Below are 26,322 nucleotides of genomic sequence, written 5' to 3'. Positions count from 1 at the left end.
GCATCTGTTTAGGTCCTGACTTGGGAAACTGGAAAGCAGTCAGTCAGGCAAGCTAACATATTGTATTGAAATTATAAATTTGGATTTTGTAGCGTAGCATAATGCAGTCCATGAAATCTAAATCAAAGCTCATATTAACTGAGATGCAGTCAGATCAATGTTTTAAATGTCATTCAATCCGTTTATTTTGCAAAAATATAAGATTTTGTAAGAAATAGATATGAAAATATTTTTTCCTTATTTGTGTCAATTTTTGAGTCAATTTGAAATCAAACAGGTTGAGTCCAAGCAAATGAAAACATAGTACATAGTCACTAACATGAAAAAAAAAATCGATAGGTCCCAGCTGCATTTGCCAGGGCACATAAATGCAGAGTTTGGAGACATTATTGTTGGTCTACAAGCCCCCAGAATCCTCCTGCTATCTGATGGATTCTGTGAACCTTGCAAGAGGATTCTTAATCCCGCTGTTGAGGTATTGCATAGTATTGGTATTGCATAGGTGTGCCAGACCCATAGCTTAGAAGATGGGAAGGGAAAGGAGGCAAGCCAATACTCTGAGCAGAGGAGGCTTGTGTTGTATCCTGGAGAATGTGTGGCAATGCTGCTTGGGATGGTGGTGGCAGCTTGGGAGTTTCTTTCCACTCCATTCCCCAGATATGTGGGAAAAAGGGGGGGGGGGAGTGCCAAACCCTTTGCTACATTCTCTTCCAAGAGGCTAGAGTTCAGAGTATGTGTGTTGTTGTTTGCCTTCAAGTAGTTTCTGACTTACGGTGAACTTAAGATGACCTTATCACAGTGTTTTCTTGGCAAGTTTCTTCTGAGGTGGGTTGCCATTGCCATCCTCTGAGAATGAGAGAGTGTGACTTGCCCAAGGTGACACAAGTTTAATTTGTAATGCAGAAATAATGGAATTTGACACCACTTTAACTGCCATGGTTCGATGCTGTGGGATTCTGGGATCTGTAATTTGGTGATCTACATAGCCTCTGGTGGCATAGCAAACTACACATCACAGAATGTAAATTGATGTCAATATATATATCAACAAATAACAACAACTGAAATAGGCAATAAAACAATATTAAAATGTGGTGTGTTGTTTTTTTTATAGTGGTGTGTGTGTGTTGATAAACTGCACAATCAGTGACATCCCTTCCCCTGGTGTACATGTGGGATTGCCAGGGGTTGGCCAAAAGGGTGCACTTGGCCTTCACTGTGGTGGCCCTGGCTTCCTCATGAGGAGACTGGTGCTGCCACAGCAAAGTCAGGAGGGGTGCCCTTGGCCCTTCCCAGCAGTGAAAGGATGGCTCAACTGGCTATCGTCCTCTTCTGGAGTGTCACACTGTGTCGGCCACCCACCCCTCTCCCTCAATGATAGCACCGAACCCAACCCCTATACTTTTGTTCTGAGCCAGTGTGGTGTAGTGGTTTGAGGGCAGGGTGACCAGATGTCCCCTTTTGTCAAGACCCGTCCTATATCTCAACCTTCTGTCCAGGAGAAATTCCAAAATCTCCTCCGTTTTCAGCACGACTAAGAAGCATGGTTTTAGCTTTATATGAGTGTTTTTTAGTTTTGTAATGCCCTCCATTTTTCTTCAATGTCCTACATTTTATGGTGTGGTTAGTTGTCCAGTTGTTTGTGGATTTCAGTGGCTGTCCTGTGCATTCTGACCTGATAGTTGTTGGCATGGTCCGGAATTTGTGTTTTCAAACAGCATTTTATGCCCAGAATGGTTTATGACGTGCTTATTTTTCTGGCTGGCCCAGTCTGCAGTGTCTCTCGTGTTCCTTGGTGTGTGTTTGAACACTGTGTTTGATGGTCCCTGTGTAGATTTCTCTGTAGCTTCTTTCTCCTTCCTAAGAGGTAGAATTTGGAGATATAGCCATGTTGATCTGTAGAAACAGTTCTAGTGTTTATTCCTGATGTTTCATCAACATCTGTGGCTGGCATCTTCAGAGAATACTGATCTGGAAGAGAGTTGGGACCCGAGGTGGGGAGGAGTGATCTCACTGTTAATCTGTGTATTCTCCTGTTGCTGAATGGCAAAGGCCTCAGGGTGGGAGGATATGCAAAGAGGATTCATGTCTGTTTAATTAGGGATCATTGTCTGCTGGGTGGTTTCTCATTGAGACCTGGTTTTGCTGTTTTTTTCAGGACTGGTAGCCAAACTTTGTTCACTTTAAGGGTTTCTTCTTTCCTGTTGAGGTTGTCCAGGTCTATACCCCACTCCCTTCCATGCCAGCATTCTCTGAAGATGCCAGCCATAAAGACTGGAGAAACGTCAGGAATAAACTCTTCTAGAACAGGGCCACAAAATACCTACAGATGCATGCCATGAAAGCCTTTGACTTCACAGTTCCAGAGAGATCTTGTAGCCCCCTTCAAAATGAACTTGAAAGACATTGGCAGCGTGAACTTTGACAGACTTCAGTCTGTTTCCTCAGAGGCATTTGGTGCAAGTCGGCTTAAGTCTAGAAGAAAGCTCCTGCTGCCAACTTCTTTCTTTCGGTGAGTGGCCTCAAAGGGGGGCTACAAGATCCCTCTAGAACGGTTGCTACAGACTAACAGGGCTCTATCTCTGGATTCTACCTCTCAGGGGGGAGAAAGAAGATGAGGGCAAGGGCAAGCAGCCTTACAGCAAGACCCCAACCGCACCCACAGGGCCAGAGAGAGGGGCAGCATGGGGCTCCCGAGGGAGGAACCGAGGAGGGCAGGAGGGGGGTCTCTCCATCCCTCCCCCCCCTCCTTCATCCAAAGTGGCGCCAGGGAGGAAAGGCCGGGACGAAGGTGACGCAATGCCTGCAATCCCGGGGAGAGGAGAGGCGCGCACCAGGCAGCCAGCCCTCAGCAGCAGCCTCCTTGGCGGCGGCCAGGGTCCTGGGGGGGGAGGAGGGGGCTGGCTTTGGTGGGCGCTTCCCTGGCCCTGGCCCCGCCTCAGCCCCCCCAGGCAACCACCCTCAGCCCCCTTCTCCCTCCCTCTCCCTCTCTGCCTATCAGCTGCGCACAGCTCTTTTGCAAGCTGCCTGCAGGTGAACTGAAAGTCGTTGGCGGGGAGGGAAGGACACTGCTGCTGCTGCTGCTGGTGGTGGCATCTCTTCCTGCTGCTTCTCCCGCTGCTGCTGCTGCTGTTAGTGGTCCCTCCTGAGGAGGAGGAGGAGGAGGAGGAGGAGGAGGAGGAGGAGGCATCCCCAACCCCCTCCCGCCCTGTCCTAGGCTCAGGGGCCCCTCCCGCTGCCCCCTCCTCCTCCCCCCCCGAGGGAGGGAGGGAGGGATGGCTGCCCCGCGGGGCTCCCCTCTGGCCAGAGAGCTCCTCGAGTCCGGCGCCGGAAGGAGCGGCAGCCTCAAGCGCCCGAGTAAGTCCTCGCCCCCGAAAAAGTTGCTCCGGAGAAAGAGGAGGAGGAGGAGGGGGGGCAGCAGGGGACCAGGGCTCCCGGGGCCCGTCCTCCATCCCCACCTGCTGCCCAGGAGGCGTCTCCAAAGGGCTTGGAGCACGACGGAGAAGCAGGCATCCGACTTGCATGCCTCACACTCTTCCGGACTGTCCTCCATTGTTGCGGTGCCTCGTCCTCCTCCTCCTTCGGAGGCCTGGTCACCCTGAGGAGGGCAGGGGGCCTCCTTTCCCACCTTCTCTCCAGGAGGCATCTCCAAAGTGTCTTCCCTTGAGAACAGGAGGAAGATGCCTCCCGCCTCCTTCGGGGAGAGTGTTCTTCTGAGCTGCCCTACCCTTGGATGGGATGCCCTCCCTTGGTGCACAGGAGGTCTGCTTGCCCCGAGGCCAGAGGACTGGGCCTTAAAGAGTGGGATGGGATTTGGGGGAGACGCCGGGGCAAGAGAGGATGGCCTTGGCCTCTTTATTAGGGTGCATCTCTGTGTGTTGTGGTGTGTTGTGTTGTGTGTTGGGTGTCTTCAAGTCGTTTCCAGCTTCGGGCGACCCTAAGGTGACCCTCTCAGAGTGTTTTCTTGGCGAGGTTTGTTCAGAGGATCTACAGTATTCTAGACTGTAGGAACATGCAGTTTGACACATCACTTTTAAGGTTTCGTCCTGTGGGGTTTGGGGATTTGTAGTTTGAGAAGGTCTTTCCCATCCCTGCCCAAGGGGACTGGTGCCTCACCAAACTACAGATCCCAGGAATCCATAGGATAGAACCATGTGGTAGATGGTGTCAAACGGCATTATTTCCACAGCATAGAAGCAGCCTTTTCAGGGTGATGCTGACTCAGCAGAGATGGTAAATGTTCCTCACATGCCCAGAGGCACACTTCTCTTCGGCTCCAGTTCACTTCTCCCTGAGAGAGAGATCTGGGCTGTTGAGATCGAAAGAGTGCAGAATGGAGAGTCATGGTCTTTGCTGCACAGCTAGTTATTCCAGATTATTAGCCCCCGTTTGTCACTGGGATAGGTTTGGGTGACCTTGGGAAAGTCACACTCTCTCAGCCTCAGAGGATGGCAGTGGCAAACCCCCTCTGAATAAACTTGCCAAGAAAACCCCATGGTAGGGTTCCTGTAAATTGGAAACGACCTGAAGGCACACAACAGCAAGAGCAGCAGGTGGAGATTTGCAGGTTTTGGATGGATTTCACCTCCCACCCATTTCTGCAAAGATGGAAAAAGGACCTGACTTTGTGCATATTAATCAGGGGACACTGTTTGTTTGTTTGGTTTGATGTGCTAAAGTTAGAAGAGAGACGGTTTGGTGTGCCAATGGACATTGTGCTCTGAATAAGGGCTTGGAGTTGGAAGGAGGGTATGCCCAATGTTCTTAAGGAGACTTAAAAACACATGATGCGCTTTCATGGGAGTCAACCCCACTGATCACAATGGGACTTTATTCTAGGGCTGCATTCACACTGCAGAAACAATCCATTTTTATATCACTTTAACTGTTTATGGCTCCATGCTACAGAATTCTGGGAACTGCATTTTGTTGTGAAGCTCTGGTGCCGCAACAAAATACAGTTCCCAGAATTCCATATCATGGAGCCATGGCAGTTAAAGTGGGGTCAAAATGGATGATTTTTACAGTGTGGATGCAGCCTGGGTCATTATTTAGGATTAAGTTGTGTAGTTGAGTGGTTTTGCCCCCAGAAGATGATGCTAGAGTGTTGAAGGTATGTGTGTAGTTCCTCCCCCTTTGTTTACCTCCCTTGTTGTTGCTGTGTGCCTTCAAGATGTTTCCAACTTATGGCAGCCCCATCAAGAGGTTTTCTTGGCAAGTTTCTACAGAGAGGGTTTGCCATTGTCATTCTCTGAGGCTGAGAGAGTGTGACTTGCCCAAGGTCACCCAATGGGCTTCCATGGCCAAGCCGAGAGCTGAACCCTGGTCTCTAGCATTGTAGAGTGGTACCTTAAAGGTAAATGCATTTGTTGTAATAAATGCTAATCTTGAAGGTAGCCCAAGACTCTGTCATCAGTCCTGATAAGCGTGGTGAATGTAGTTCAATGTGATGCTAACTTTCCCAGCTGATCTCAGAATCACCATTTCCTCTCCATCATCTCCCAGGTGCTTTTCTCTCGCTCTCTTTCCTTCACCTCTGCATCCAGCCAGCCTCTGCATTGAGGCAAATGTGAGAGCTGTTTGACCTTGGAGCACTCTCCCCAGCATCATTTGTCCTAAACTGCAGTATTATGCTTCAAGCAAGGTTCAGGCTACCTTGGACTACTATATGCATATATATTTCATGGGCTCAAGCTTTCTCCTTTAACACTAACTGAATATGATGCTCTAGTTCTGCCTCATTGTTTACAGTTAGCATCACCCGTTAGCTGAGGATTGCTGCTAAGTTGGCCAAACTTCTTTCTGCTGGGTGGAAACTTCCCTGCTTGTGCTTTGTAAGAGTTGGTAGCTGGCTCTGACTGCAGCGAGTAAAATGCTGCTGCTGCTGCTGCTGCTGCTGCTGCTAACCCCATGGATATATGCTGAGCTCTGCAGAAGGACCTGCTACGGCAGCAATATGCATTGGCAGATAATCTTCTGGACTTGTTTCTTGTCTGATGCAGAGGAGCAGCAGCCTGAGCAATGGGAAACACAACCTTTGGGTTCTAGCTGGGCAGCCTTTTGGGAAGCAGAAGTAATTTATGTCCCCCTTGCAGTTAACAGAGTTTTTAATTAACTCACGTTGGTGGAGTGCTGGGTATGAGGTCAGATTAGTCTTTTCTCTGAACATGAGGGAAAGGGGAGAGGGGTACTAAAGACAGTGACATAATGCTATGTCCTTTTAATTGGCTTCTTATTGACTAACCAAAATTACTTCTTGCTTGTAATTGTAGACCCCTTCTTTTAGCCCTTAATAAGCTGGATACCCCTGAGAGATATTTGCATCTGAACATCAGTGTCGGAAGACTCTGTAATCATAAATACTTTATGGTGCAAAATAACCTTTTTTATTATAAGATGCATGAAGTGCTACTCCTGGCAGCTCCCCTTCAGTGCCAGAGGTGCCAGCAAAATATAGAACAGTGCTTTCTTGGACAGAGTACAGAGGAGAAGCCTGCTTAGCTCAGAGAGCATCTCTATCCAAGTGCTTAGTATGCAGTTGTAAACCACTTTCTAGTGTTCAAAGCATTTCACATAGATGAGCTTGGAGTGAGTCTGGAAAATATTTTATTAATTTGGGATGATAGCTTCCTCGATTTTCCAGCCAGCATGGCTACTTGGAGAATTCCGGGAGTTGCCCTAGAAAAAAAGGAGCATTCCCAGGCACTAGGCTTGTCTCCTAAGATAAACAAAAAGGAACTTCACAGAAGGAAGATCTCCACTGGCCTCTTTCTAATTGTGCCACCTGAGTTAGCCTGAAAAAAAAAATCTTTTGGTAGGGTCTCTGTGTAGCTCCTGCACAATGTGGGATAACTGAAGGTAAAGTAATTTGAAAAAGGATTTTCTTCTTAAAGGAAGACAGAGTGTTCATCCCTTCTTTGCTCCACTACCAGCAGTCCCCCTCCCACATCCATCCCATATTTGTTCATAAAAGTTCACATTTTTGAGAAGCTGCGCTTTATCAGTTTGAGAACTGGTGGCATGCTGGCTAATGGATTCTAGGAGTTGTAATCCAAAAACTAACTTTTCCCATATTCTGCCCCAGCCCAAGAGAGGCATACTGGCCACTTAGTAAGTCCATGGTAGAGGTGATATTTGAGTCAAGAGCTTTTTTGACTGATACTCTTCCAGCTGCCATACAACTTATTGCAATGCAACAAACTTATATTGGTTTTATATCCCATGTAACTGTAATAGTTTCCTCTTGACAATGCTGGGAATTTTTAGTTTATTGGGGGCACTGAGAATTCTGCTAATGATTTTCCTCACAGAACAAAGGTTTTTATGCTTCCCCAGGTTAGATGAAAAGGAATGACTTAAATAATTTTATGTCTGCACTGCAGTCAGCTTTCCCCAACCTGATACCTTCCAGTTATAATCCCAGTCACCCCCAGCAACTGATAGGAATGGTAGTTTAGCAGATCTGGAGGGCACCAAGTTTGGCAAGACTGCTGCATACAGATATGGCGTTTAATGTTTTTTTTGGTTAGCAATTGAACTAAAGCCAAGCATCACATAAGTGATGCTTTACATATAACTAGGCAAAAGCATTTAAAAAGGTGTTACTGCTCTTAATGGATATTTTTGCAACTATGCATTATAGCTAGAAAGGTCTGAAATCATAAGCATCTTACTGTTCATTTTTATTTTTTGTGGTTGTTGTTTGGTGTATATCCAGTCCTGTCCCAGGGGACTGTAGGTGGCTTAAACCAATATATTCAATTTCAATACTGATGATGATGATGATGATGATGATGATATAGCTTCAGCTGATTTCCAATGAGCATTTCAGGACACTCCCAGCACACCAAATGCTTTTGGGTAACTGACAGTTGGGTTTTATTATTTATTTATTTTAAGAGTGTATAAGCATCCCTTTAAACAGACACACACACTTTCATGATGGTTTAGGAATAAAAATACAAAGTGTAATGCATTATAAAATGACAATGAAATCAAAAGGCAGCGGATGAAAGCAGTGTGGATAAAATGGAGAGTTTATCCTGGAAGGGAAGGTTTACAAGCAAAAAACCTATCTTCTGGAGACTGTTCTCTTGAAAAGTGTCTAAAAATGCACTCATTAATAAAACAATATATTTTAAATGGCAGGTGTCTCACAGCTCCCTGATGCAGGTTCAGATCTTTAAAAGTTACTTTTTTGAATTACAAACCCCAAGGATCTGAGAGTTTTAGTAACAATTCCAAAATCTGTGCAGATTGCATTGCTTACTCCGACTACTATTACCCGTAAACCTGCAAGAATTCACCGTTAGTCTATTGCCCCTCCTCCAACTTGACTCTAACCCTGCACAGTGGTTCTGATCACTTCAGCTGTTGGGATCCCTAATATATATCTCCAGTCATGGAAAAAATTGCTGTTGCTAGCACCAGTTGGAGTGGTGTGAGCAAATGAGGAAAGGCCATTAAGCAGTTCTGAGAATATTCCCATCAGCTCTAGCTAGCCTGACCAAGGGCAAAGAATGGGGGCAGTAGTACTTCATCAATATATGGAAGGATTAAGGAGGACCCAATGTTTTCTGGAAGGCAATTATTTCATAACCATGTTTTCCTTCAGCAGTACGTCTTTGATCTAGAGCAATGCCCTTCAGAGGGTTCCCTTTTCTTAATCTACCCTCCCAGAGAATTATTGCACAATGTCATCAAAATGGGTTTTTCCCTGGGACTAAACCTACTTTAAATATCTCCTAAGGTCATTTGAAGAGCTCTACTAGATCAGATGAGAGGCCTAGTCCACCATCCTCTGAAAAGCCCCAAACTAAGACACAGTTGTACACTACCAACTGACATTTACAGAATCATACAATCATAGACAAATCTGGAGTCTAATAATTTGTTGTTGTGTACTTTCAAGTCATTTCCAACTTATAATAAAAATAAAATAATATTTTTTTTATTTCTATCCCACTTTTTGCCAAGCAATCAAAGTGGCGTACAAGTTAAAATACAACCATATATATACAGTACCCCCCTTAAAACAAGATTAAACAGTATAAGATTAAAAACTACACATTAAAAACCAACAAATCCAAAAAATAATCATCATGGGCAGAGTTCACTAAATGGGGAAGCCTTATTCGTAGCTGAGTATTTTATTCTGGGAAGGCCTGCCGGAACAGATCCATCTTAATGGCTTTTTTAAAAAGCTCTCTAGATTGGTAATTTGATGGATCTCGTCCATAAATTGGGAGCAGCTGCAGAAAATGTCCTCTGGGAGGTTGCCGTCAACCTGGTCTTTAAGGGTTGTAATAAATTCCTCCCAGAGGACCTGAGTGTACGGGTGGATTGTATGGAAGCAGGCGATCCCTTAGATAGGTTGGGCCCAAACCATGTAGGGCTTTAAAGGTGATAACCAACACCTTGTACTGTGCCCGGAAACTGATAGGCAGCCAGTGGCGTGACTTTAATATTGGTGTTATATGGTCACTCCTTGCTGTTCCTGTGACTAACCTGGCTGCCATATTCTGTACCAGCTGGAGTTTCTGGACTAGGCACAAGGGTAACCCCATGTAGAGCGAATTGAAAAAATCAAGTCTTGATGTTACCAGTGCATATACTATAGTTTTGAGGTCACCTGGCTCCAGGAAAGGGCGCAGCTGGCGTATCAGCCGAAGCTGATAACAGGCACTCTTGACCATTGCATTCATCTGATTCCTCATCTGAAGCGACAGGTCAAGAAGCAACCCCAGACTGCAAACACAGTCTTTCGAGGAGAGCGTGAGCCCCTGTAGGACCGGAGGTTGCAGCCCAATATCTGGTTTGGGGGCCCCTACCGTAAGTACCTCCGTTTTGTCTGGATTCAACTTGAGCTTGTTTTCCCTCATCCAATCCATTACTGCCTGAAGACACTGGTTGAGAGGAGAGATGCCATCTGTCATTGTCGCTGATGACCGGGACATGGAGAAATATATTTGGGTGTCATCAGCATACTGATAACACCCAGCCCCATATCCATGGATGATTTCTCCCAGTGGTTTCATATAGATGTTGAATAGCATCGGGGAAAGGAGGGCGCCTTGAGGGACACCACAATTAAGCTCTGTTTTTGAAGAGCAACTGTCCCTGAGCATCATCCTCTGGAACCTGCCCAAGAGGGAGTGGAACCACTGCAATGCAGTGCCTCCAATTCCTAACTCTCTCAGGCGTTCCAGAAGGATATTGTGGTCTACTGTATCGAATGCCACTGAGAGGTCTAGCAGCACCAACAGGGTCATGCTCCCTCTGTCAATGGCTAGACAAAGGTCATCAGTTAAAGCGACCATGGCAGTCTCCACTCCATACCCAGTCCTGAAGCCTATTTGAAATCGATCAAGAAAATCAGCTTCATCCAAGACCGCTTGGAGCTGAAGAGCAACTACCCTCTCTATCACCTTGCTCAAAAATGGCAGATGGGAAACAGACCTAACATTTTTCATGTTCAGGGGGTCCAGGGAGGTTTTTTTTTTCAAGAGCAGTCTAACAATTGCTTCTTTCAAAGAAGATGGTATATGAATCTCCCCAAGGGAAGCATTGATGATACGTCTGAGAAGTGTCATCAATGCCTCACCCCCCTGGATGGCCAGCCATGATGGGCAGGGATCAAGAGGGCATGTTATGGTAACCCTATCACAGGATTTTCTGGGGCTGAGGCTGTGACTTGTCCAAGGTCACCTAGTGGGTTTCCATGACTAAGTGGTTTCCATGACTAAGTGGAATCGAATCCTGATCAGCAGATTCATAGTCCAACACTCAAACCACTACACCACATTGGTTCATACAAGGGACTTAATCTAGTCCCTTCCTTTTCTGATTGCCCTTTTATGCAACTTTTGAAGCTCTACAATCTATATTTTTTGAAGTGTAATGACTAGAACTGCACACAATATTCCAAGTCTGATTGCACTGCAGATTTATTATAAGAGCGATACGCATTGCCAATTTTATTTTCAGTCCCTTTCCTAATGGTCCACAACAAGAAATACCAACTTTTCACAGCTGCTGCACATTAGGTCACCATTCATTAAGTGATTGGTCACAACCCTAAGATTCCTTTCTTGCTGAGTCACTGCCAGCTCAGACCTTGGCGGTGTAGATATGCAACATGGTGCTTGTTATTTCTCACAGTGTGTTATTATTTTACATTTAACAGTGAATTCAGTAGTCATTTATTTGGTTTCTGGAGATCACTTTTTAGTAGTCATTTACTTGGTTTCTGGAAATCTAAGTAAATTAATAGCAGACATGTAATAATACCTGAATGAACAGAACAGCAGGTATCTTAATTTTGGGGAGGAGGATAGGGAAATCTGACTGGGATACTACGTGTGTCATATCCACTCAGCTTCCTGACACACATTTCAGTAACTTGGCTGAGAAGCCAGACAGTAACACAACAGTAATATGATGATGTAGAGTCCAACTTAATAATCACACATTACATTACTTCTAATAAAAATGTACATATATTCAAAATAAACTGAACCAAAACATTGTAGTCAATTAAATAAACAACATTCTAACGTGTAAAGTTGCCCTGGTTGCTTAAGTAGGCCAATAGGTTCAATTATGTGCTGCAGAAGAAGCCCTTTCCTGCTGCAGTAGATAAGAACACAGAGAGTTAGTGTAATATAGTAGTTTGTGTATTGAACTAGGACTCCATGGAATCAGTGTTTGAAGCCCAGTGGAAACCTACTGGGAGGGTTTGGGCAAGTCACACTCTGTAAGCTTCTGAGGAAGGCGATGACTATGACCAACCCCCCTTTGAACAAATCTTGCCAAGAAAACCCCATGATAAGCTTTGTGGTGGTCTATGATTATAATAAAGATGAATTAGAACTTGAAGGTGATAAGTTCACTTTATGGTAGCCATAAGTCAGAAATTATTTGAAGGCAGATAGCAATAACAAGATGAAAATGGAAGATGAGTTGCACTGGAACAGACCAATGTTCCATTTAGTCCAGTGTTCTATTCACAGAGAGCATAGCCAGATGCCTTTAGGAGCTACACAAGCTCATTCTCCCCAGAAACTGATACACAGAGGTATAGTTTGGTTTGGAATCAGTGTTGTTTCTTTCTACTCCAATGGTAGATGAACATTATGGACTACAGGAAGCCTTGCTAGTTAGCTTAAACTGAAGTCTTAATTGTTTAATTTTATTGGCATATTTATATCCCATGCTATATTAGAGCTAGTGTGGGGTGGTAATTTGAGTGCCTGGAGACACAGGATTCCCTGCTCAGCCATGAAAACCCACTGGGCAAGTCACACACTCTTAGTCCCAGAAAACCCAGATAGGTTCACTTTATTGTTGCTATAATTTGAAAAGACTTGAAGGCACACAAGAACCATAAATGCCATTTTTATACATTCTCAGGACAGTGCAGTCAAACTTCAGATTGCTCTCTTATACCAAAAAGGGAAGGGATTAAATCCAGTTAGAAGATGCAAACGAACTATATGTTAAATCAACAGCTGTGTAAGTCCTATCAATTTAATTGGTCTTCTCTAGGTGGGACTAATACAGACAGCCCTTCTTATTCACAGATTTTTTATCCACGGATTCAAGCATCCATGGCTTTAAAATATTTAAAAAAAAATTCCAAAAAGCAAACCTTGATTTTGCCATTTTATATGAGGGACACCATTTCACTATGCCATTGTAATGGGACTTGAGCATCCATGGTTTTTGGTACCCATGGGAAGTCCTGGATCAAAACCCCAGTGGACACCAAGGGCCCACTGTATTGGATTTAGCCCTAGGCGCTCTTTTAGCAGAATTTGCTTGTGAATTCTGACACAACAACAAGCCCTATTTTAGGGTTTTAGGCAGGGTGTTGAAGAGGGATGAAGGAAGGGATGAAGAGGAGATCATAGGGCCCAGATATCACAAAAGGCCAGTCTTCTTAATTTAAATGCCTTGTCAGCAGTGTAACCTCTAACTTCCCATTTTTTCATGACAGCTTAAAAACATTCCTTTCCATTTTCTTCTTTTAGTTGCCATTTTACCCCTTAAAACTGTTACTTTTGTAGATTAATGAATATTGTTTAACTCCTTATCCAAACTGTATTTAATAAAATAAACATAAAAACATAGGAAGCTGCCTTATATTGAACCAGACTATAGATCCATCTAGTGCATTACTGTCAATACTGACTGATAGAGGATTTCTAGAGTGTTAAACTTTCCTAATCCCACATGGAGATGCCAGGTTTCAACCTAAGATTTCTATGCAATACATATACAGAGAAATGTGTGCTGTTATGAGCTCTCAAGCTTGAGTAAGGAGACTTATGTTCACCTGTGTTTAAGTCATAGTCTGTGTAATAGAATATATGATTTTTACCCTAGTGCTGTTGCATGCTAATGATGAGCACACCTCTGTTGACTGGGTAAAACAAAACTCCAGTTGATGCTGAGAAGACATTTCCTGAACTCTTACAACTTATGCAGCAAATGCACAATGACAGGCATTAGAATTGCAATAAAATGTTAGATACAATTTTAGTTCAGCTGAATGTTTAGGAGGCAATCACCGACTCATTGCAACTATGGTGTGTTTTTAATACCTCCATACCGAAAAGAAACATTTCAGTTTTATCTTTGCAGATGTGTGTTCTCATTTGTTCTTTTAATTTGCTTTACTTCAAATTGGGTGCTTTATGTATAGCCCACTGCTGAAAAGTAATGCAGCTGTTTGAAGAAAATAACCATTAAAAGCCTACTTGGCTGTTAGCATATGTTTTGGAAGATTTGCTATTTGTACATTGACTTTGTTTTGGGGGAATATTTCTCTGTGCACTTTTGTGTTTTTGCAGATTGGAAGCATTTATGCCTGGAGAGTACACACATTTAAAAAGTGTCCATCTTTTTAATCTTTTTAAAACTGATCATAGTATTGAACCTAATATTTGCTGTTGTCAGGAGTGTGGCTGTGATTTCAGGACAAAGTGGCAGGAAAAGATGGCTTCATCAAATGTGGCATTGTGAAGTTTGAAGGAAGACTGCCAAGGCTGTTTGTGATTATGTGTGTGTTTACAGGGAGGTTGACTTTGCAAATTCCCTCTTGACTATCAAGGGCCTCACTTGTCATCTGCTGAGTTGCTAAGGTCATCTCTAGTTGCAAGAATGGACAGTTCAATATTAACAGTATTGTGTGAAGCAATATAGTAGTGGTAGGCATATGGCTTCAGACTGCAGAAGATGTTTACCCATGTGGAACAGTATTCACTGTCAGCTATTTGGGTGACCCCACTGGTCACAGGTAGGCTGACTGTGGAATTCCTAACTAGGATTTCCTTCTTTTTGTTCTTATCTTCTAATTCTACTGTGGACCTTTGACAAGTCATCATCTCTTCCCATCATCATCAATTGTTGCAAACATTCTGTTTCTGTTAATAAATCAGTACATTAACAGAGAGGAAAATGTGGTGGTAGAGATCAGAATAATAATTGTGCTTGTTATCATGCACCACTATGCAGAAATACCTTGCCCTTGAACGACAGAGTTAGTGAAACTGAGGCTCACTTTAGCTCATCTGTAAAATGGGAATAAAGCCTTATGTTAAATTGTTTTTCTGGTAAATGTAGGCTGTGTACATTGTGAAGAGAGAGAGTAAATGTCTAATGGAGGCTACAAGAATGTGAGAAAGTAGAATTAAGTATATTCACTTTAATTCACATGGAATTGGTGAAGAATCAACCAAATAGGAGGTAAATTTGATTAGAAGCGAGCTAGTACATGACAAAGATTTCAATAATATATTTAATTTATACATTCCTCACTGTCTTCCTTGGAAGTGCTCAGCTGTTTTATTGTCACAATAACCCTGAAGGTAGGCTTGTCAAAGAGTGTAACCATTCCATAGGTTGCCTAACAGTCCACATTGATGAACAGAGATTTGAACCAAGGTGTCCTTGTTTCAAGTGCAATATTTTAGTCTGCGATGGGCAACTTTGACAGGTCTGTGGGTCAAAATTCTCTGGGGACTGATTTGTTTTGAATTTTATTTATTTAATTTAATTTAGATCCCACCTTTCTCCCTACACTACACTCAGGTCAGTTTAATAACAAATTAAAACAAAGTACGGCTAAAACTTATTAATAAAAAACACAACAATTCTATTGAAAACAAAACAAATTAGAAGAGTTTAAAACATCATTTAAAAGTGGAAAGCACATCACACCCTGTTAAAACCTCCTTCTGTCACAGTAAGTTAAGAGCCAAAGGTTTGCCTACATAAAAGGTCAACAGAAAGAGTGCTGAGAGAGGGGCAATCAAACCTCCATGGGAGGGAATTATATGACATGGGAGCAGCCACTGAGAAGGCTCTGTCCAGGTACTGGCCCAACAAGTGTGATGGCAGTGAGACTAAAAAATGCCAACAAACCACAACAAAATGATAGTAGACAGAGGTCTTCATCTAACTTTGAGTGAAGGATATTATGTTGATGTTAAACAGTATGGGATAGAGGGTACAGTGGGCCCTTGGTATCTGCTGGGATTTGGTTCCAAATCCCCCCCCCCCCATACCAAAATCCACAAATGTTCAAATCCCATTATATACAATGGTATAGTAAAATTGTCTCTCTAATATAAAATGACAAAACCAAGGTTTGCTTTTGGGATTTTTTTTTTTTAAAAAACATTTTCAAGCTGTGGATGGTGGAATTTGTGGATGCAGAATCTGTGGATATGGAGGGCCAACTGTATAACCTAGGTGAACAGATGCTCCTGGAAGCATCCAGGAGGTGCGGTTTACCCTTTCTTTGGCCCTAGTGGCCCTGGGGATGCTCTAAGCATTGAGGGTTGGAATGACAGCAATGAGGGGGCATTTGCAGTTATTTGGTTGCAATTTGCCCACCCGTATTCTGCACAAGAACAACCTAAATACCCTGAAGGCCTGGTTAGCATTTGGAAGGGAGATTGTCTGGGAATGCCATGTGTTGTAGGTTTGTGAATCTTAAACTATCTGATGTGGAGAACTAGCCAGAATCAAACTCCACCAATGTGCCAGGGGCTTGTACCAATTAACTCCAACTATTTCTTGCTTTCCTGGAAACTTTCTGAGCTACCAGTGGCCAATGACTCAGAGCTCTGCACCAGTCCAGGGGCCATCTCTTAGAGTAGGACAGTTACAAGCTATATTCAGAGGAAGGCAATGGCAAACCACTTCTGAGTACTCATTGCCAAAGAAAACAGTATGAAATTCATGAGGTTGCTGTAAGTCAACAGGAAACCTCAGGCATACAGTACTGCTACTCTTGATCAAGGGTGGGCAATAGCTGCTCAGTAAATGCTTTGGGGCTATAGCTCCCATACTGTCTCACTATTGACTGAGTAGACCTGAATTATAGAATCATAGAATCATAGAGTTGGAAGAGACCGCAAGGGCCATCCAGTCCAACCACCTGCCATGCAGGAAATCAAATCATCCCCAACAGATGGCTGTCCAGCCTCTGTTTAAAGACCTCCAAGGAGGGAGACTCCACTACACTCCTAGGGAGTTTGTTCCACTGTCCAACAGCCCTTACTGTTAGGAAGTTCCTCCTAATGTTGAGGTGGAATCTCTTTGTTGGCAAAAAAAGTCTTGAGGGCCATGCTCAAGTTGCCCGTTCTTGCTCTAAGCATGGCATCAATTAACTTCTTCTGGTTCTTTGCCTTCAGGATGTTTCAAACTCTCCATGGCCACACATTCTGCTAACTTTTTTTTAGGGAGCAGCCATCTACCCCTCCTTAGTTCCTTCTTATTTTCTGGGCCTGTCTGGCATCACGTCTTGGAGTTTCCATGTCTATTCTCCTTGGCCTCTAAGTATTTCCATATTAATTAGGCATCATGTGCTCTGGCTTCAGTGGCTGTGGACTTTGCTCAGATGCTCCCTGTGTATATGCGGGGAGCAGCTTTTGTCTCTTCACAGCATGTCTCAAAGGATTAAGTGCCTCAGAAAAAGAATATAACAAGGCATAGCATTAGTCAGGATGTCACAGTAGAGGATTGGGCAGAGAGGGAGAAAAGTGAATTTGATTAGGAAAAGGAGATTGAACAATTTCTGGAATTGCTGGATTTTTACAGTATGCCCATTGCTGGAAAGTTTATAGAGATACTGTGGAAATCCTAAGACGCCTGATCTGGAGGACTAAAACAGTTATTGTATCTGAGCATTACATTTTATGCAATAGCAGAGCTGGGAAGTGTTACTCAAAAAGTAGCATGTTACAGGTTGTTGTGTGCTTTCAAGTTATTTCTGACTTACGGTGGCCCTAAGGTAACCCTATCATGAGTTTTTCTGGGGCTGTATAACTCACCCAAGATCAACTAGTAGGTCTCCATGGCTGAGTGGGGAATCGAACCTTGATCTCTAGAGTTGTAGTCCAGTTCTGAAACCACTACACCACACTGTTGGTTATTGCTTTTTTGCTTTTTGCAAATGATATGGTAGTCATGGTACTGGGTGTTCATTAGTAATGTAAAAATTAACACATTAACACAAGCCAAGAAAACTTGGTTTTAACTTGAACTAGGTTCATGTTATAGTCTCCGTAAGTCAAAAATGACTTGGAAAGCACACAGAAGCAACAACAAAATAGTTTTGACAGAAAAAATCATGGCTTTTAAAAATACAATTTTCTTTTTTAAGAATAAAATCCAAAGCAAGCCTAACTCCCCTCCAGTGGTGTACTGAGGTCTGGATAGACTCAGTGGACTGATTAGAGAAGAAAAGGCAGAAAATGGTTGTGGTTGGAAAGAGAAAAGAATAGGGTATCCTGGAAGAGAGTGTGGTAGGTTGGTTTACCAGAGATGCTTGAACAAGAGCACTCTACATGGTAATGTTTTTATTTGTTTCAGTCCCATTTATGGAAACATTTTAAGAAAATGAAAGAGGCAACAGTCTAGAGAGAGGGGGCCATGTCAGTTTGTAGTAGCAAAACCAACGAAGAATCTTGTTGCTCCTTGAAGACTTTCATTATTATTATTATTATTATTATTATTATTATTATTATTAAGCTTTCAGAAACTACAGTCCACCTCGGGACAAAAATGAGACAGTGTACAGTTACATATTGCAACAAAACCTCTTAAAACTTTAACATGGCTGTAACTGTAGAGGGTTATTGTGGGATAAATAGATATGTTTGTCCCAGAGTAGATGGGCCAGAGCATCAGGGGCTGAGCCCTTGCTTTTCTAGCCTGGGGGCTCACCTGGGTTGGTCTCTAGACAGATGCAGGGACAGGTCTGTACACCTATCCCTGCACCCTGGGGACCCACTATAGAACATACCTCCTTACCTTTCTGTGACATTTCCCCTTTTGAAAAGGCACTACTGTTGCTGTGTCGGATGCAGAGACAGAGTACCTGGCAGCACCCACATGGACAGGTGCTCTATTTCTGCATCAGATGTGGCAATGGGGGGGGGGGAGCTTCTCAGTAGGGGCAACATCACAGAAAAGTAAGGAGTGCATGAGGGCTATTTGAACAGGCAGGGTTTGCTGCAAAGTTTCCTGGACACTCCTTGGCAAATCGGGTGAAACTGACCAAGATTAAAAGCTGTTTACCTTGGAATTGGTCCGGATTCACCCAATCCATGTCCAGTCTGCCAAGATCAGACTCGATCTTAGCTCTGGGGTATTGGCCTGCATTGTCCAAACAGGATGACTTGAGGCCAGGGGGAGGGAATACCGGCCTTCTAGCCTATGTAGACAGCCCCTTCATGTGTTGAAGCAGAAAAAATGGCAAATGTGTTGCTAGGAATTACGTGGGAATAGATTAAATTAACTGGCAAATGTTGTAATTGTAATATCACCAGTGATTTTGAAACTTTTTACTCTTGTGACCCCCTTTACATCTACAGTACATGCAGACTTGACATAAAATATGGATAAAAATATTTTGTTTAGTGTGAAGTAAATAGCTCTGAAGCTGTAGTTTCAACATAGACAAAGAGAAGAGCTACTTCTGTATGATTGTTTCCAGAACTTGGAAATTTTTATTTTATTTTTTTAACTAAAACTCTCAGAATCTTTTAACTAATGTGATGGGAGTGGTAGTCCAGCACATTGGTCCCTGTGCTGGGAGAAAGGTGGGACATAAACAAAATAAAATAAATTTGGCTGATCCCACTCTGGGACATGCTGATTTGCACCCTCCCTGATAAAGTTAGCTTCATACTCTTTTAAAATACTGCATGGCCTCCTGGAAGTCATTTCCCTCTAAGTGCTAATTAAAAAGGTAAAGGTTTCCCCTTTGACAAGGTTGTCAAGTTTTGTCTGGCTCATCTCCATTACTAAGCCAAAGAGCCAGTGTTGTCAAAGACTACTCCATGGTCATGTGGCCAGCATGACTGCACAGAATGCTGCTACCATCCTACCAAAGTGGTACCTGTTTATCTACTTGCACTTTTACATGCTTTCAAACTGCTACATTGGCAGAGTACATGGAATTACTAGGTTGGCAGAGTACTGTACACGGAGAACTACTAGATGGGCTAAGTACATGGAAGTAAATCAGAAAGAAAGCCAGAGTGATTGCTCCTACAATAGAAGCATGGATGCAAGAACAGTAAAGTGGCTTGTATTCTTGTATCCATGAGTAGCTATTTTAATACATATATAAAAGAAATATGGCTTTTTGTGCCTTCTATTTCAGTTCAATAACATAAGTGTTTCTTCAGGCTAGTGTGCTTCTGTCTTGTGTAATGTGCCATCAAAAGCTTTTAAACCATTTAAGTGGCTACTGTATTCACTCTCAAACACTCCCTACACAATGCACTCAGAAGCTTCTTACATTTAGATGCTCTGCCTCATATAGTATTTCCTAAAGCAATTAATGAATGTCTAAGTATTAATAGGATCCATTTTTCTGATCCTTTGTGCTGGTCCTAAATTATGCAACACTCCTGCTATTTGTGCAACACAACTGATGGATTTTTTTTATTACTTGCTCCAATTTGCATCAACACAGTGTTACAGTTTCCCCCCCTCCTCCCCTGAAATAGTTGTGTATAAAGAAGATCTGGGCCCTTTCACTCAACAAGGTTATTCCACTCCAGCTATTATGGCTCCAATCTATGGAACCCTGGAATTTGTAGTGTTGTGAGGTATTTAGAATTTTCTGCCAGAGAGCTCTAGTGCCTCACCAAACTACAAATCCCAAGATTCAGTTGCATAAAGCCATAACAGTTAAGTTGGGAATCATAGTGCTAAAATTGAATTATGTGAAAGGGGTCCTGCTGTAGGTTATTCATATTTGTATATGAAACATGCATCTCTTCACAAACCTGGAGAATCCAGTGAACTTCTCAGGCACATTTTGGAAGCAAAAGGTTAAAGCATATTTCAGATATGTAAAATGGAAAGGAAGAGATATGAACAGGGAATACATTAGATTGTTATCCAAAGCTTTCAGTACAATTTTAATTCTCCATCTCATTCCATTTGATGGAGATAATGATCTCTTCCCACATTTATCATCAGACCAGATCTCTTGGGCTGGTGCAGATGTGATATTGCCCACTTAATTTCAGTTTAAACAAATGAGAGAGATCGAGAGAGTGAACATTAGGCAACTATATACACGATCACCTTTCATGATATTCCTTCTTTGGTGATGTTAAGTAGAATATCCAGCTCCATCAGGACTATCCTGGAAGAACGAAGAGCCCTCCCTCCAATCCATCTGCCTTGGTCCAGGCATCAGAGGGAGAGAAGAACCACTGGACCTCATCCCCTTTCCCTCCACCACTCCCTTCTCCTTTTGTTTTGTGTCTTTTAGATTGTAAACCTGAGGGCAGGGAACTGTCTGATTAAAAATAATAATTGTAAGTCGCCCTGAGAGCCATTAGGGCTGAAGGGCGGGATATAAATACCTAAATAAATAAATATTAGCACCAATTCAGTACTAACTGATGCTTTGATTTAAATAGGATCTGGAAACCTGTTTGGGCCCCAGTTTAGATGTTGTGTTATAGCCCTCAAAACTGGTAGGCAGCATCAGATTTTAAATTAATGCTTTGCTGAAGAAATAATTAAACTTGAAATATTTATTTTTGATACTGCAACTCTTAGAATGATAATGATGAGAATTAGCCTATGTTACATCTGGGGAGCTCAAGATGGAAAGAGTAGGTGACACTTTTGCCAAGATAACATTTTACAGTGGGCCCTTGGTATCTGCTGGGGTTTGGTTCCTGGACCCCATGGATAATAAAGTCTGTGAATACTCAAGTCCTATTAAAATATAAAGGCATAGTAAAATGGCATCCCTTATATAAAGTGGCTAATTAAGGTTTGATTTTTGGAATCAACATATTTTAAAAATATTTTCAAGCTATGAATGGTTGAAGCTGTGCATAAAAAAAAAATCTGTGACTACAGAGAGGCGACTGTATTTCACTCTGTAAAGGAGAATGGAATTCACAATGTTGTTGTAATGTAAATAGCTTGAATATAAATAGTTTCTAGGTTTAGAAGTTACTGGTTATTCATATTTAAGTTTTTAATGGGCATGCTCTAAGTTTGACTAAGTCTGGCCCTATGCTCTAGATTTTCTGATCTTTCTGTCTTTCTACTGACGCCCCCCCCCCCATGTTTTAAATGATCACTAGATTGGATCTTCTGATAATGAAACGAGAACTCAATCAAATTCAAGGGCAAATGCAGTGAAGTGGATAGTATTTCAGGTTTAGATATGATAGAGCAAGTTTAAAATACTTTATTCTAGTGATATTAGCTTGCTGACCTTGAACAAGGCTCTCATTTGGCTTAGCAAATCTCACGTTCATTTACCTTCCCTCACTTTCCCAATCTGTTCATTGGTTGTTCCTCCCTCTTATATTCCTTCTAGTTGCACAAAGTCCATTTCCCTAGACTTCTGTGTTTTTCTCCCTCTTCTTCCTCCTGTTCTTCAATTATGTCACACAAGCCTCTGTTTTTATATTGATGATCATTTCTCTTGAATAGTTAGAATATTAGTCATCATTCCATATGATATACATAATTAGTTTTTTGTGGGTTTTTCGGGCTATGTGGCCATGTTCTAGAAGAGTTTCTTCCTGATGTTTCGCCAGGAAGATGCTAGCCACAGATGCTGGCGAAACATCAGGAAGAAACTCTTCTAGAACATGGCCACATAGCCTGAAAAACCCACAAAAAACTATGGATGCCGGCCATGAAAGCCTTCGATATACATAATTGTTTCTCATCCACTGTCTGCAGAATCTATCATTGGTAGCCATTAGAATAGGTGAACTAGTGTAGCCCATTAATTTAGAGAAGGTTAAACCCTACAACTGTGGATGTGTTTCAGCAGTGATCACTATCACTGATGGTTTCAGGCTGTCATTTCTTCCTAAACATTTAAGAATTTTTTCTGTCACCAACTGCAAGTTGGTTGTTTAAAGAGCATGAACAGATTTTGTATATAGTTACTACTATCTTCTGCATAAACTGCGAAAATCTAGTTTACCTAAGTGGTAATCTGTACTGTTCGAGTACTACTGAAAATTATGTCTTACTAAAGGATACTTTAGTTGTTTGCATCCACTCTCTTTTCAGTTTTGTTACATGATTATCTTTTTGAGAAATAGCTACTGCAGGGCATAGTACCAGCTAATCTCTATGAAGGCAATTAGATTGCCCTTGTACTTTATGTAATTACTATAGCTGTTCACAGAAAGAAATTCTAACTAATTTTCTTGCTTATTAGCACATAGTATTTATTAACAAGAGACTGAGTTAAAAGTGTGGCCAGCTCTTATCTTTTGGGGTTTCCCCCCATTTTATTTAAATTTTCATGTTATTTCCTATGTGATATTATTGAGTTCACATGAGACAAGCACAACTGGTATATCTCTATAACCAATCAGGACCAATAGCTGGCAAGCAGTTGTTGCTGTACTTTTTTAATTATGGGAAAGATTTGTGATTTGATTCCAGAATTCCTTTCTGCAAATGAAAAGTCCTCTACATGCAGATACACTGCTTCTGATTTAGAATTAGGAATGAGAGACAAATTAGATCAGTTTATATTTTAATATGAACTTACCTTATGTGCATTTCCTGAATCAATACACAAAGCAATGTACTCAGAACACAATGCAATACAAATATAGTTGCCCTTCACAATGCAGTTGTGAAGACAAAATGTCCAGATTTTGTGATCTGATGCTCGTATTAAAAAATGCTCACAGAAATGATTATTTTAGAGGATACCTTATACCAAAATATATTAGTTAAAAGAGCATAAAAGTCAGAATGATATTGAAAATAGTATTCAAAAATGCATACAGCAGGCAAAATTGCATTTATACATACATATGGATTTTCATGAAGATATATTAATTTTCATGTAGGAATTAAAACAGGGCTCCTCAGGACAGAGCAAATTCAGTGATGTTTCTTTTGTCCCAGACTATTTTCTGACTGTTCCTGGCATGAGCAACAACATTTGATTCCCGCCTTCAAGTGGTTTTCTTTTTAATTCTAAAACAAATTGGAACAAAAATTATATTGTTCTCTTCTTCTCCTTTTTCTCTTTTAATTTTTTTAGAGTTATAGTGCTATAGTGAATCAGTAAAATGGCACTTGGGAACTATAACAATAGGACTTTAAAAAAATCAAGCAAAGCCCTTCAGATTATAGGATCATCTCAGCAAACTATATCTCAGTTTGTAAAAAACAAAATCTTTGAAGATCCCTACTGCATATCCAAGATATCATTATCAAGAGCCCTCCAAAAGAATCGAACAAAGTAGATGCAGAAGTGACAACAACGGACAAAACCTAAGGAACTATATCACAAGAACTGATACTTCTTTAGACCACATCTGGGAGAAGTCATACAGATTCATTTGTTACAGCTGTTTGTGAAAAAACATTTCCTCCCATAAGATATTGTACAAAACATACATGAAGTATCACAGTGCTTCTAGTCTTGCTTGAGACTGCCAGATTTTCTTATGCTAATATACCCAGAATCCAGCCTTACACATTTAAATAAAATTACTTTACTACATGGAGGTTTCCAGTTCTGTTGATTCATTGATATACAGTAGGGGGTAAAAACCCAGCCAGTTTTGAGTTACAGTCAAAACAGTTACTTGAATCACATCCAGCAAAATAATGACGATATTGAGAAGACTACTGTCTTCAGCAACCACAGTTCTGTAGACTTATTCTAAATAGGAAAGGTCAGAAGGAAGGGTGCCCTTCCTTGCAGTTGCTACATTAGTCACTGTTTTGCAAATTTTGTGAATGAGAAAAGTGTGAGGGACTGGGGGCAAGAGGCTGAATTTCTGACACTTGCATTGACTTGGTCAGATGTCATGCTAAACCGGAATGTAGCATGATAAGAATGAAGTGCAGTGAGCCTTGGGCTTGTAAAATTTCCCCTTCTCTGGTGTGGTTGCAGGGCACTAGGATCCCCCCCCCCCTTTTTGACCATAGCTTGTTGTGTTTTCAGAATAAAACAAATGACAGAGAGTGCTATTATGATTTGTTTGCAACAAGCCAATTTCAAACCATGAGTTATGAAGTTGGCATTTCCCAACAAACCATATTGACTTTCCCCAGAATTTAGGGTTCTGGTGACTATGTAAATTATAAGAAACCAAACTAATTGAAATAAGAAATGAAACTTTCCAGTCTAATCATGACTGTACAGTACCAGAGGTACTGTAGTGAGGTGAGGTGAGTAGTGGAGCAAGGGAGTGAGAGTTGAGTGTTAGTAGGACATCCAGACATGGTCACTGCATGACAATGGGGTGAACACAAGTATGGTCCTCCAGATGTTGTTGGACTGCAGCTCCCAGTAGCACTAACTAGCATAGCCAATGGTGAGGGCAGCAGAGAGCTGCAGTCCAACATCTAGGATGTTGATAATATTGTTTGAAAAACACTGTTCTCAGTTGTAGTTTATTTTTATTAAGTAAAAGGTAATATTCCTGGCAATCTGTGTGTACAGTTCTGTGTTTGTTTTTTTCCACAGAGGCTTAAGTTTGCAACTGCATGCTTGTTTGTTTATCTTCCTTTGGGTCCTCTTCCATGGTTGAAGTCTGGCAGATTTCACTGGAGCTGCACAGAGCAGAGAGATCTCCAGAAGGGGGTGTGAGAGCCAAAGGACAGCCTGAGCTGTCAAGGTAAAGAGTGTGAGGCTACTGTGACAGGAGGTAAGAGCTGCTTGGGTCTTTCTGCTTTAAACTATGTTTGTAGCATTTAAGCGAAGCTATAGAGAGCAAAACACATGCCATGAGAGCTTAGTGCTTGATGCTAGCAGTGTAAATCAGTTGCAGCTCCCAAACCCTTTGCAGGATTCTGGGAACTTGGAAAAAATATTTCCTAGAAATACAGTTCCCAGAATCCTGCAGCCAGCATGGCTACTGTGGTTCTTGGCTGGAGGACTAGGCATAGTAGTAAAAAAAAAAATTGACATTTTCTTATTCTACACCTCTTCGCACCTGGATCACCTCTTGACACAATTTGATGTTGATCCAGATTGGGGTTAGGAAGGGGAAGTTTATTTTGTTATTATTGTGTGTGTCTTCAAGTCATTTCTGACTTATGGTGACCTATCATGGGGGTTTCTTGGCAAGATTTGTTCATAGGAGGTTCAACATTGCCTTCTCCTGTGGCTAAGAGCATGTAACTTGCCCAAGGTCACCCAGTGGGTTTCATGGTAGAACTGGGAATCATACTTTGGCCTCTAGAGTCATACCCCAACACTCAAATCGCTACACCACACTGGCTGTCTAACAAAAAGAAAATTATGTTGGAATATACCAGTACAGTGCTCCTGTATAACAAGTATTTTGACCCTAGATTTACAGAAGTTAAGAGGAGCAAAGCCATGGCTTCTGGGAGCATAATGATTAGCCAAAACATGGGAAGAGTAGTGGCCATTGTTCATTTTAGCAGTCATCACTCTGAGTCTATGGTGGAGGCAGAGAGCTTTGGTGCTCAGTTAAACAGGGCTTTTAAAAATACAGTAGCAATATACAAGCTTGTTTTTATGACTATTTGCTTTGAGGTTGTAGGTCTGAAACCTAAGGGAGTTGGGAAGACCCAGGTACATTTGCTCTTAAGTCACCTTTCTTGAATTATAACTCTTTCTTTGATTATCAATAGAAATGGCTGGCTAGGGATGGTAGAATTGTGGTCAAGTAGATTTGAATGAGTTTGCTCTAAGGTTTCCTGCAGATTTCTCTCCGTTGTTGCTGTTGTTGTCTGCCTTCAAGTTAACTCTGATTTATGGCAACCATGTCATAGGTTTTTTTGTGGCAAGATTTATTCAGA

The 26,322-nt window shown here is 42.0% G+C and overlaps 1 protein-coding gene across 1 annotated transcript in view; it reads left to right on the top strand.

Annotated features, from left to right (window-relative positions):
• Window positions 1-3,261: 3,261 nt before the first annotated feature.
• KIAA1217 (KIAA1217 ortholog) overlaps window positions 3,262-26,322 on the top strand; it is a 504,546-nt gene continuing 481,485 nt past the window's right edge. Inside the window, 1 exon segment of the mRNA XM_042471784.1 lies at window positions 3,262-3,357. Within this exon segment, the coding sequence (XP_042327718.1) occupies window positions 3,276-3,357 (82 nt within the window). The 5' untranslated portion in view covers window positions 3,262-3,275.

This window comes from Sceloporus undulatus, chromosome 6 (assembly GCF_019175285.1).
Source record: "Sceloporus undulatus isolate JIND9_A2432 ecotype Alabama chromosome 6, SceUnd_v1.1, whole genome shotgun sequence".
Taxonomy (NCBI): domain Eukaryota; kingdom Metazoa; phylum Chordata; class Lepidosauria; order Squamata; family Phrynosomatidae; genus Sceloporus; species Sceloporus undulatus.
The sequence above is the reverse complement of the archived record's forward strand: the minus strand, read 5'-3'. Positions and strand labels throughout refer to the sequence as shown.